Source organism: Neolamprologus brichardi, chromosome 7, assembly GCF_056152115.1.
Source record: "Neolamprologus brichardi isolate AB-2024 chromosome 7, ASM5615211v1, whole genome shotgun sequence".
Lineage (NCBI taxonomy): Eukaryota > Metazoa > Chordata > Actinopteri > Cichliformes > Cichlidae > Neolamprologus > Neolamprologus brichardi.
In genome coordinates, this window is record NC_142110.1 from 47,083,860 (window position 1) to 47,096,616 (window position 12,757).

Here is a 12,757-nt window from a genome sequence, read left to right on the forward strand (position 1 = left end):
TCAGTGGCAACAGGTCTGATGGAGCGATGAATCCAAATTTGAAAGTTATCTATATGTGGAGGTCATCAGGGGAGAGTCACAACAGTGTGTGTCTGTGGAGTCTTTAAAAAACTATTAAACACTTTTCTGTTTAATCGGGGCTATTTTTAGTCTGTTTTTCTTATTAATTGTGTTTTAATTGTTGTACAGCTCTTTGTGACGTTTATATCTGTGAAAAGCTCCCTATAAATAAACTTACTTACTCAACTTACTTTTTACTTACCTGAATAGAAAGACACACAGTGGAAAACTATGACTCATTGATTAGAGCATGAACCTCAACATTAATGAAGCTGCGTGGGACCATGTGGGCAGAGAACAGAACAAAAGGAAACCAACATCCAAAGAAGAGCTTTGAATGTCCTCAAGAAGCCTGAAGCTCAATAAATCGCTGCACCTGTTTCTCATCCTAGCAAAATGTAATGAAATAAGAGGTGGCTAAAGAGTATTTTTGGATGGCACACCTTACAAAGCAAGTGGCATTTTTTGTTAATGGACTTGGCTGTGGTATGATATGTGATAGCAGACCATCTTCCAAAGTGTACATTGGGTATTCCCAGGTCTCTCTGGATTCACTGGCTCTTGCAGGGAGTGGGTGTTGCTCAGTATTGCTAAATGAACTGTCTCAAGGTGTGGCCGCACCGCCTATCCCTGCACATAGTCATAAAATGAACCATGAGTTTCTATCACACCTGTCCTTCCTGAAAAATATAATTACGCTCTGCTCACACACAGGTGTCTAACAGATACTCCAGGGTCCTATTGTTGCATTGATACGGTCTCAGAAACTCACCATAAATGAGCCAAAATGAGGAAATAAAGCCTTTTTATTTTACACGTGAGAGTTTTACTTTGTTCGAAGTATAGCAAAAATCTATTTGACACATTTTAAGTATATAAAAAGTATAAATGTCTACAAAGAAACATTCTCATTAATTCTCTGAGTGTGATTTACCTAATGTCCCCTGACCTGTTCTACAATATCCCACTCAGCTTTTACTCATGCTGAATTTTAGGGACTTTGCTCAGTTAGTAGGGTTTTTAAAAACTTATCTATATATGAATTTCTTCTGAAATATAGGGCTATGAATTAAAGCTGACTAAGGTTGAACTCCTGCCCTTTGAGCTGTGCTTTATTAAACAAAGTAATTGTTTTAAAACCAAAGGTGTTATCTGCATATTGAAAAAGAAAAAAAAAGGTTCTAAAGTGGCCAAAATCAGGAACACCAGTGAAACAGGGAAATGAGAGATACTATGAATATGTAACCGCAGGCTATTAGGCCATAAGGCACATAGGCCTATAACACCTGCTTGTATGATGGCATGATTTCAGACTCTACGGGCGGTTATCAGGTGACGCTCGTGTGAAAACCAGAAGCTTTTTTTTTTTCCCTTTTTCTTTCTTTGAGCTCTGACCTCTGATATCCCTGTTACTTCCGCGTTCCGCTCACCTGTTACACCTGTGTTACTGCTACGCTCTAGATGCGACTCCTCCTCCTCCGCCGGTGCACCTGTCCTGCTTTCGTGCCATGACCGAGGACTTCGAAACGTGTGATTTAACATGCTCGTCCCCATCGGGTGACCCAGAGGAGACTCTAAAAGCTAAAAGCTGGAGCATGGAGTGCGAGCAGCCCATTTTCTCCGTGCTGGGAGGCGGAATGAAGCTGCAGAAGACAGTCGACGCTCCGCGGCCGACTATGAGCGGCAGTCCCGGAAAAACCTCACTGGCTGCGGCCACCTCCGACACCGAGTCCGGGATCTACTCTGTTGAGAGCGAGCTGTGTGTGGACCACGAATCCGAGCTGGACTGGTTCTGCGGCACCGAGCAGAAACTCATCTGCTCCCACTGCGCCACCGTGGGCTCCTGCCAGGGACACACCGTGACCCCTCTGGCCACCAGAGTCACCAGAGTCAGGGTGAGTCTCGGGCAGCCAAGCAACAGCTGTTTTAACATATTTCACTCATATGGGATTTAATAGTGATCATTTTCAGTTCAGGGGTGTATAGCTACAATAAATACACATTTTCACCCGGAATAATCTGCCTGCAGGTCTCCAAATGGCTTCAGGAAGGTTTCACTTTGTCTGATTGGAACTATTTTCTTCTACCATAAAATGACCTTTTTCTGACTAAACCTAACACAATACATGTTTAAAAAGTAAAAATGCTTTGATTTAATTGAGTTTTTGTGAAAGATTTTGCCCATTGTGACTGAGAAAGTGTGGATTTTTATATTTCACCTACAGTTGTATAACCATAACAGTTATCCAGATAACAGTTATTATGAAACAAAGTGGCCCGGGTGTTTCCATATTTGTTAAGTTAATGTTTGTGTAGTTCTTAGGGCTTTTTTGGGAGTGCCACACTTTAAGTGGCTGATTCCTCTCAGCGGTATTTGAGAATACAGGATTTTCTTGCTGTGTTTCCAGCTGATGAATTCCACGTGGTTTTTAATGTGGTTTTTTTTTTTTATTCCTGAACTGCAGACAGTGTGCAGCCTATTTAGGTTTTTCTTTTTTTCCTTTTTCTTATCAGGACAAACTGGTGGACGTGTGTGAGAAAATGCAGCTGCAGGCCCTGAGGATTGAGAGGTTTATCGAGCAGACACTGGCAGCCAAAGAGCAGAAGCTTCAGGTGATCCACACCCACCCAGGCTCACACACTCATGATGATCTCAGCATCCAAATGCTATAGAGCCTGTTTAGCAAGTGCATTGTGTTGACATTTGCTGGATCCTGTTTCAGATGTGATTTTTTTTTGGCCACGTTTTGGGTTTGTGTATAGTGATAGGAATTTCTACAAACTGCTATCTGTTTCTACTGATCAGTCAATTTATAAAAATTTTTCTTTTACTATTAGTATAATATACATATATACATCAACTCTCTGAGCCCATAGTGAAGTCTTTATTTTGACTGTTTTGTCCATCTAAACCCAAATTATTCAGTTCACATTAGAGCAGAGAAACAGAAGCAAATCCACATATTTCAGAAAAACAAACAAAACTGGGACATTTCTTTGATAAATATGCAAACTAATTGATTATTGGTAAAATTTTCTTTGAATTTGTTTGCACGTAAAACAAAACTTAACATGCATTTACCCGTTTATTCCTTTATATGACCGTCTGTGTAAGTTCTATAAATATTAGGAGGCAATTATTTCTTTTCTCTTACAATTAAGTGTTAACCCAGGAGTATAATAATGAAAAGATAATGATAATATATTTTATAACATATGCTTCACATGGTTTAAAAGACTTTGATATAATCACTGACTTAAAAATATATAAAAATGTATGTATGTATAAAAAATGAAGACTGTAACAACAGAGATAGAAAAGAAAAGAAAATAATTGAAGCATGGGGCAAGTCTTGCTGATTCAGTGCACGTAGCAAAGTCTGCAGCCTCTCTTAGCTTAATGGGTGATCAGGACAAGTTGTGCTTGTGCACTAAAGAGACCAAATCGAGCCTCAAGCAAACAAGAAAAGCCTGATAAGTGGAAAACTACCACCACACCTGAGCAGGAATCAAATGTTTCTGTAACAAAATAGCTTTACACAGTGGGGGGGGTGGGGGGGAGCGTGGTCAGTGAATCTCTGTACACTTTGCTGTGCTTGGTCAGATGTGCGAGTCACGAGTATCATTAACAAGCTGTCGTCCGTGCCCACCGTAAAGTGCTTGTGTCACTGCTTATGAGCAGCAGCAGCTTCCATTAGGTGCAGGTGTAGACCAGTGTTTGAGTTATAGGAGAGAATACCAGACAGGAAGTGGGCATTAAAAAGAGAGACGACATCACAGTATGACGAATTTTATCTGAATATGCTACGTGCACTTGAATTTATTACAGCAGTGCAGGTGTTACATTAAAAATCTTTAAAAAACAGACTTGTAGAGCTTCAAAGTCTCAATAAACACATCCACCACTGACCCATCAGGCAAGTTGTAATAAAATTGTTACCAAAATAATGGATACTAAAGGAGGGATGTTACTATGATACTAATGAGATTTCACAAAGCGTTTCACTTAGATTCCATTTTTTTTAAAGTCTGTTTTGTATTTTTATTCTATTTAACTAAAAATAATACCCATGCTACTGCAGGCCAACATCTCAGATAGCTGACACAGTTTGATTGGCTCGCGGTGTGCCGTATGTATATTGTCATGTTAGTCAGTTCAAGTATGAAGATGTGAAAATTAGTGCTGGGACTGTGGATGTGGTTTTTATGGCATTTTTCACACATTTGTGATATTCAAAGAACTGTACAAGTGACGCTAAATGATTAAAAGAGAGTAAAAACAATGTGAGACTAATTCACAGGAGATGCACAAGGATAAAGATTTTAATTTTGGAGACAGTAAATGTTTCATTTTCAGTTTTCTCATGCCAGATTTTAAAGGAAATCATTTTAAAATCATTGATAAATCAATAAATTTATCATTTATGCAGTTGGATTCCAAACCACAAGTATTCACTTCACACTCATGCATTTCTTCTTCCCTGCTGTCTTATTATGCAGGCAGCGGCGAGCAGGGCGAGGGAGCAGGTGCTGGCTCAGGTGAGCGCGGCACGTGAAGCCCTGGAGGAGGAGGAGCAGCGTCTCTTGGAGGAGGTGCAGAGAGAGGAGGAGCGTGTGGAGCAGTGTCTCCTGACCCAGAGAGCCCACTGGGGCCAAGCGTTGACGAATCTGTCGCAAACACGCTCCCGTCTGGTGCACACGCTGACGCACACTCCCGACGCACAGCTGGTGGTGAGAGACTCGGGAAGCTTTGGCAGGAAGGGGTTAACAGGGGCGGCTGTAATAACTGTATCCTGATAACAGTCATAATCACTGAGAGTAATCACCTGCTTAATGTCTCATTTTTCAGACCAGTGTCCAGGAGATAGCTGAAAGGTAATGTTTCTTTTTTATAAAGCAATATTTTGTGAATACTATTTTCTTGCTCAGGAGCTGTATCATTAAACCTCTTTTCTCTGCTTGTCTCAGGGTGGAGGAGGCAGAGGGGGTCGGGGAGCCCTGTGACACAGACCAGCTCAGCCTGAACCCGTGCTGCACTGAAAGCAAGCTGCTGAGGGGTCTGTGGGCTACTGCAGTGCTGCTCGGGCCAAACAGTCAGTAGATTTCTATTATACTTATTAATCATATTGTGTAAATGCAGCACATTCAAAATTCAAAAGCATAAAAGTTTTCACTGCAGCACTACAAGGTGTATTTACCAACCTTAAAAATCTATGAACAGAGTGGATTTTGTAGAGTATGCTCAGAAAAAAGTATAATATCCGATTACAGTTTATACAGATGTAAGAAAACGGCTCCTGTTCCATTACTGATTCTCATTGGCTCGGCTTTGAGTGTCACCACCATCGCTAAGCAGCGTATCAAAGATATTACATTCATGCTGAGGGTCAATGGTTATTCACGATGGAGGTATTTCCCCTGCTTCGTGTGATAAGTGTTGGGATCATCAATCAAAAAAAGGAATTATTACACAGAATACGTCTCTTAAAAGTATTGCAGTATGTTACTTAATTACACCTAGGAGGAAGTAATTTGTTTTACTACTACTTCATTTCACATTTGTCCATAAAATCACCTTAAATGCATTGTCTCATAATCAGCATTTAACTATATAAACCTGAGGCTGCAGACACACAGATTCTACTTTAGACACGTGAACAGGTAGAAACAGAGGATACAGCCTGACTGCTCATCATGTTGTTACCTGTTAAAGTTCAGGGTCTGGCTGCTGGGCTGGGGTCAGGGTTCACTCAGCTTTAACATCACTCTGGGTTCTTGGCTAGCTTAGCGTCTGTGTAGGTGCTTGCAAAGTCGAGATTGTGTTAGCAGCATAATGCAGATGTTTCTGTCCTGCATGCAACCCCATTCTTTAACAACAGTACATTATATTCCATAAACTAAATATCCAAAATATGGTTAAAACCAATTATGTTTTTTTGTTTCTCACATAAAAGGAAAGTCGTTATTGTACCGCCGAAGTGAAATGGCAGAGTCAAACGTAACTGAAACTCAATGATTATTCTACAATACTCTTTAAAATGTGATGGTTAGTAAAATTATGCCTTGAAATGAGGCATATAGATAATTACCATTTTAATTTTAGTTTAGTTGTGTTATTTATTAGAGAAATAACAAACTGAGTTCATGTTTTTATACCCAAATTTGATCTGGCACTTGTGTCTGAGAGGTCAGGAGTTCATGAGGAACAACATTCAGCTACTAAAACTAATTTTTCTATTCAGGAATCCAACTAAATAATTTGGCATATTAATCTAAAAAATAAATGTGCTTCATTTTTTCCCTGTTTTTTTTTGTAAAGTAGTGAATTAGAAAATTTTAATTATATAATTACATTTACAACAATTATACTAACATTAAAAATATAATTTTATGTTGTTATTGTAGTCCATTGTAAGGTGGTTGCTAGGCAAGTTTAGAAATGTATGTGTGTAAGGAGTTTTTGGGGTGTGGTCCATCTCCTAAAAAAACAGATTATCTTCAGTTAGGTGTTACTGCGGTGAAAACAAAACTGTGCTTTTCTGAGGTGTTACTGATGCACAAATTCTACAAGTGGATCATTTTAGGTCATTGGTAGGTGGTTGCTAAACAACATGATGACATCATAATGCATGATATAGATAACAACCTTCAGACACCTAAGATATACATGTGTGCTACTCCTGCTATGTAGGGTGAGTATGCAGAAAGACAGAGATTTCATAATAAGATGATGACAACAACGTCACTCTCATTGTCAATACAGACACAGACTGACGCCCTACAAAATATCCCTGTTAACTGTAGCAAATTGAACATAAAGCACATACAGTACTTACATTTATTTTTAGCGACACAAATTTAAGCATGTAATCACACATTTATCTCCAAAGATGATCTGATTTCCTAATGCGTGTGTGTTTGTTGTGCCTGGACATCTGAATGTAGGGTAAACTGAAACACATTATACTTGTGCAACTTAGAAATTCAGGAGTTACTGGTATATCAGGAAGATCTGGAAGATGAACGGGGCAGTACTGTAAAGTAATTCCAGGTATTCTGTGTTTGGAGAAGAGGCCATGTGCCATCTGTTTGGCAGCGCTCGGAATTTGCTTGATGTCCTGTTTATATTCTCTATATTCTCTGTATTTACTGCATATTCTCATGTTTAATAACGAAACAATCTAAAAACAAAAACATGATTGTAATCCACCCTTTTCCTTTCTTCTCACAGCTTATGGATCATCATGTTTAAAGTTCGATGAGCGCACAGTCAGCCCTCTTCTCTCTCTGTCTGAGGACTTCTGCACTTTAACTTTCCTCCACAAAAAAACGCGCCAGTCTCCACCCTACGACCCAGCACGATTTGACTCTTGGCCCAACGCCTTAGGCTCGGTGTCTATGTCCTCTGGCACCCACAGCTGGGTGGTAGACGTGGGCCAGAGCGGCGCCTTTAAAGTCGGGGTCTGCTACGCCTCCCTGGAGCGCAAAGGTTCTGGGAACGAGGCTCGACTGGGCCACAACAGTCGGTCCTGGGTGCTGTCTCACTACGACGGAGACTACTCCTTCTGCCACGCAGGGAAGAAGGTGCCGCTACAAGTGGCGAGGAGGCCAGAGAGGGTGGGCCTGCTGCTGGACTGGCAAAGTCAGACGCTGCTGTTTTACGAGCCACACTCCTGCGCTGTGCTGTACTCAGTCTCACAGAACTTCAGTGCCCCGCTGCTGCCGGCCTTTGCCGTGACTGACCGCAGTATCACCATACTGCACTGATGGACACACACAACCACACACACAGAGTTATATAGTGCCAAAATTGCTAAATGAGCATTAAAGATGTGAAGAAACCACAGAGAGAAACAACGTCCTCTAATGTAGATTTAATTAGCAGCTTCGCTGTGTGAGCAGTAATGAGAACTCCAGACACAGCCTCAGTTTCTATTTATTCAGTCCTGCTGTAGACACCTTTATTTTTTACTGTTTCTTATTATTTTAGGCTTAAATGTATTTGTGAGCTGATCACATTATAAAGTAGTGTTGTTATAGTAATAACAGTTTTTTTTTATAAAGAATATTTGTGTTTTTAGTATGATTACATGTTGCTAAGAAGTCCACAAAGAAAACATCGCTTATTCTGGTTGATCCAGGACTATTTTAAATGTGGAAAAGAAACTCACTTTAACAATAATCTGAAACTGTTTTGTATTGTCAAAATTTTAGATGTTATGTGGTGAGTAAAGGAGTTACTAAACTTGAATCTTTTATTACTTGAGTCTAATATTACCCTGTTATTTCTTTGAGCCGCAGCAGTGTTTGATGTTGTGTATGTGTGGCACGTCCACTGGGATACAGTGAAGCACAGCGTAGTGTTTAAGTTGGATTTTTGGTACTTTCGGGCAGCGGGAAAGGCAGTCAGGAGGAAGCTGGCGCAAATAATCCAGCTACTGGTCATTTTCCACATGTAAATATATGAGAATGATACTTCTTGATAAATCTTACATAAAAAAGGGCATTTGTGAAGGTTCAAAGAGAATGAAAAAATTAAAAAATGAAGCATTAACAAACAAAACAGACCAACAAACAATATAGGTGACAAACATTAAAAAAACAAGCTGGATGATACTCAAACTAGTTTGATTCAAAAGCCAAAGTAAAAAAGTGAGTTTTAAGATGTGATTTAAAAGACTGAATCGACTCGGAAGTATTTAGAATTTAGATGTCATCGGCATGGCAGTGGAAGGAGACATTGTATTTTTTGAAAATGGATCCCAAGTGCAGCATGTACAAGGAGAAGAGTTGGACCCAAAACAGACCCCTGTGGGACACCACAGTAAATACGGAAAGAAGAGGAAGAGAATTGCCCCATAGCAACGGAGAACGACCTCTAGCCTTGATAAAAGAATGTTATGACCAACCGCATGAAAAGCAAAGTCCAATCTAGTAAAACTAAAACCACAGAGCAACCCGAATAAGCGGTTAAAAGAAGATCATTAAAAACTCTTAATAAAGCTGTCTCAGTACTGTGGCGAGGTTTGAAACCAGACTAGAAGTTTTCACAAATATCATTAACATCTAAAAAGGCCTGAAGTTGCTTAAGAACTATGTTTTTCAGGACTTTGGACGTAAAAGGGAATTTGGAGATCAGCCTGTAATTAGAGAGAGCATTAGGGTGAAGGTTTGCACAACAGCATGTTTGAAGGCAGTCAGTACACAACCTAATGACAGTGATGCACTCAATAAAAGTAAAATACAGGGCCCAATAGTCTTCAAAGCTTCCTTGAAAATGCGAGAGGGAAGAGTGTTATGTGGGAAATTAGAAATTCTTAAGTGATCAATTATTACCTTTAAGGCAGAAAAAGACACTCAAACTGCTGAAAAACAGTCGAACATTTAGAAGCTGGAACTTGGTCTATCACTGAATGTTATGATACATTCAATTAACACTTTATCAGGTGCAACCATTCCCCAGACTCCCCCCCCCCCCCCCCCCCCCCCCCATATTAATATGATGACATCACAGATACTGCTGATTTGTCGGCTGCTCAACTGTGATGACAATCTCCCACAACAATAACATTCAGGTAGGCTGCGGGTTTAACTAAGGGAAACACAATGAACTAATAAATGATCCCCCACACCATTACACCTCCAGCAGCCTGACCCATGCTTTCATATACTTTACACCAAATTCTGACACTCCTATCTGAATGTTGCAGCAGAAATCACGGTGTGGTCTTCTGATGCTTCGAGGCGTACATCTCTTCTGCATACTTTGAATATAACAAGTAGTTATTTAAATTGCTGTTGCCTTCCTATTCTGTCAAGGTCATGTTTATTTATATAGCACATTTAAAACAATAAAGTTGATCAAAGTCAGCTGTGTAAAAGTGCATTAAAAGTATATGGCTACAAGAAAAATCACACTAAAACATTAATATAATACTTAACATTAAAATAAAATAAGATTAAAAAACTGAAATAAAAACGTAAATACAAAAAAAATCGGACAACAAAGGATCAGGATGTCAACTGGTGCCAAATTCCAAGAAGAATAAATGTGAAAATAAATGTGTTTTTAATGAAGATTTAAATGTGTGTGCTGTCTATCATGACTGCCTATCATCTTAATGCATTGGTGGCATGCGATTGACCGACCGGATATTTGAATTTGGGTGCAGCTTAACAGGGTGTGACTGACAGAGTGGCCAGGGAGTGTTTTCCCACTCACCGAAGCGCCATCTACTTTTTAACCACTAGAGGGCACCACTGTCCGACCTTAGAAACCGACATCATAAGCTTGATGTTGGTTGTGATCTCCAAGTTTCCTCTCAGAACACAGTGAGGACCACGAATAGAGTCAGTCATGCAAAAATACAGGATATTCCCAAACTGGGTACATTCTGTCAATGAGTCTGTGAAACAACTTCCCCAAATTTTAAGATAAATGAAACTGACATGGCTGCCCAAGACTGCTGACTCAGGCAAGTGGCTGGTGGTGCAGTGGTTGGTACTGATGCCTCACAGAACAAGTTCCTGGATTTGAATCCACCAGGCTTTGGCTTTTCCGTGCTGAATTTCTATGTTCTCTGTGTGATTGGTACTCCGGGTGTCTCCTGACATCCAGAGACATGCATGTTTGAGGCTAAATGGTAATTCCAAATGGGTCATGGGTGTGTCTGTCTCTGTGACAGCTGGAGTTAGCTCCAGCCCCCTCATAACCCTAAATTGGAAAGTAGATTGTACATACACGAGCACCAGAGAGGAAGCATGTAAACCTCCAAAAAGCGATCCCCAAAGGTTGATTCTGTTCATCTGGACGTAGCGTTTTCAGTGGGAGAAACGTTTCGTCACTCATCCAAGTGACTTCTTCAGTCTCAGCTGATTGCAGTTTTCCACAACCTTATCAACAGTATATTTGTGCAATGACTGATCAAAGACCGTTGATCATACAAATCATGCTTCGTCATTAGGATGTGAAACAAACGGTTATTTCAATCTTACACAGTAAATTTTCCAGCATGTAGCAATCACTATAAGACTGTAGACTCTGCATACAAAAGTGTCTTCTGCAACAGATAATTTCATTTATAACGAGCGCACTTTAACATCTGAGACAAAATCAGGCATTTGCCCAAAGAAAATTATATTTTGTATCTGAAATACTACATTGGAAAAGTTAAACAAAGATTTTCTGTTCTTATATTTTTGAGCAGTGAATTAGGGACAGTTTAAAAACATCTCTTGTGACCTCACTGACATGTATGTTTTTACCAGGAAAGATGCTTCTGTTCGGCCGTTACAGCTCAACAGGTGTACAGAATTTTACTTCCTCCTCGTGTCGTTATTACTGTAAAAAGGAGAGTAAAGTTTGCGATAAGACAGTCAAAAGGTCAAGGAATACAGCTGCCCTATCACACACTCCTTTCCCCATCAGAGTTCATGAATCATCAGGTGCTTTTGCTCCTCAGTCATTTGACAACTGCATTCAGTTTTGCAATTACTCACTGCATGGATATCAGATCAATATTAGCATTTATATAAACCCTAAACAATTGGCAATATTTACACATTAAACGGCCACTTTATTATGTACAGTGTTTTACTTACAACTAAAAACAACCTTTTGATTATCAAACCGAACATCAGAAAGGGAAAGGAAGGGGGATTTAAGCTACTTTGAATCTAGCATGTTTGTTATTGCCAGACAGTATGAGTATTGCAGGAACTACAGATCTACTGGGATTTCCTGCACAGCCATCCCTACGGTTTACAGAGAATGATCTGAAAAAGAGAAAATATCCAGTGTGTGGGAGTTCTCTGAATGACACTGATTGGAAGGAAACAGTAATTCAAACAACCACTTGCCGAGCAGAAGACCGCACCAGGTGTCACTCCTGTTATTGAAGAACCAAAACCTGAGGCTATGATCATGCAGGCTCAGAAGGTTAGAAAACATTGCCTGCTCTGATGAGTCTCGATTTGTGCTGCAACATTCAGATGGTTGGGTCAGAAAACTACATGGTGTGAACTACATGAAGTCATGGATCCATCCTGCATTGTATAAATATGTTGGTTATTTTGCAGACCCGTAGTACCAACTGAGGATCTGTTAAACCCTACAGCCTGCATGACACTCAATAACTCAGGTGTTGTTGATTGTCTGATGACTGCTTCCAGCAGAATAACGAACCATGCCACAAAGCTCAAATAATCACACTGGTTTCCTAAACATGACAGTGAGATCTGTACTCAACTGGCTCCACACACTAGATCTCAATCTAATAGATCACCTTTAGGATGTGGTAGAACAGGAGATTTTGATCAAGGATGGGCACGGACTGTGAAACTATCACGTCAATACCAAATTCTCTGAGGAATGATTCCAGCACCTTGTTGAATCTATGACATGAAGTATAAAGGTAGCTTTGAAAGCAAAAAGAAAAGCCAACCTGCTACTAGCAAAATGCACCTAATAAAGTGGCCACTAATGTATTATAACCTTACAAAGTATTGCTCAATCGGATCAGCATTTTAGATTATTTTTGTTTTGTAAATTCAATTTCAATTTGTGTCCTTTGGGGATTTTTAGACCAATATAATAACAAAACATAAAAAAAACTAAAACGTTGTAGTTATACTACAAGACCTGAGCACCAGATTTAGCAAAGGTTGGCTCCGCCCCAGTGGAGGTGTTTCGCTCCCC

At 39.9% G+C, this 12,757-nt stretch overlaps 1 protein-coding gene across 1 annotated transcript; it reads left to right on the forward strand.

Annotated features, from left to right (window-relative positions):
• Positions 1-1,568: 1,568 nt before the first annotated feature.
• On the forward strand, positions 1,569-8,073 carry bspry (B-box and SPRY domain containing). The gene is made up of 6 exons (XM_006788951.3): positions 1,569-1,955; positions 2,575-2,673; positions 4,561-4,791; positions 4,910-4,935; positions 5,029-5,153; positions 7,292-8,073. The coding sequence occupies exons 1-6, from the start codon at positions 1,569-1,571 to the stop codon at positions 7,825-7,827; spliced, it is 1,404 nt and encodes a 467-aa protein (XP_006789014.3). The 3' UTR covers positions 7,828-8,073.
• The last annotated feature ends 4,684 nt before the right edge of the window (positions 8,074-12,757 follow it).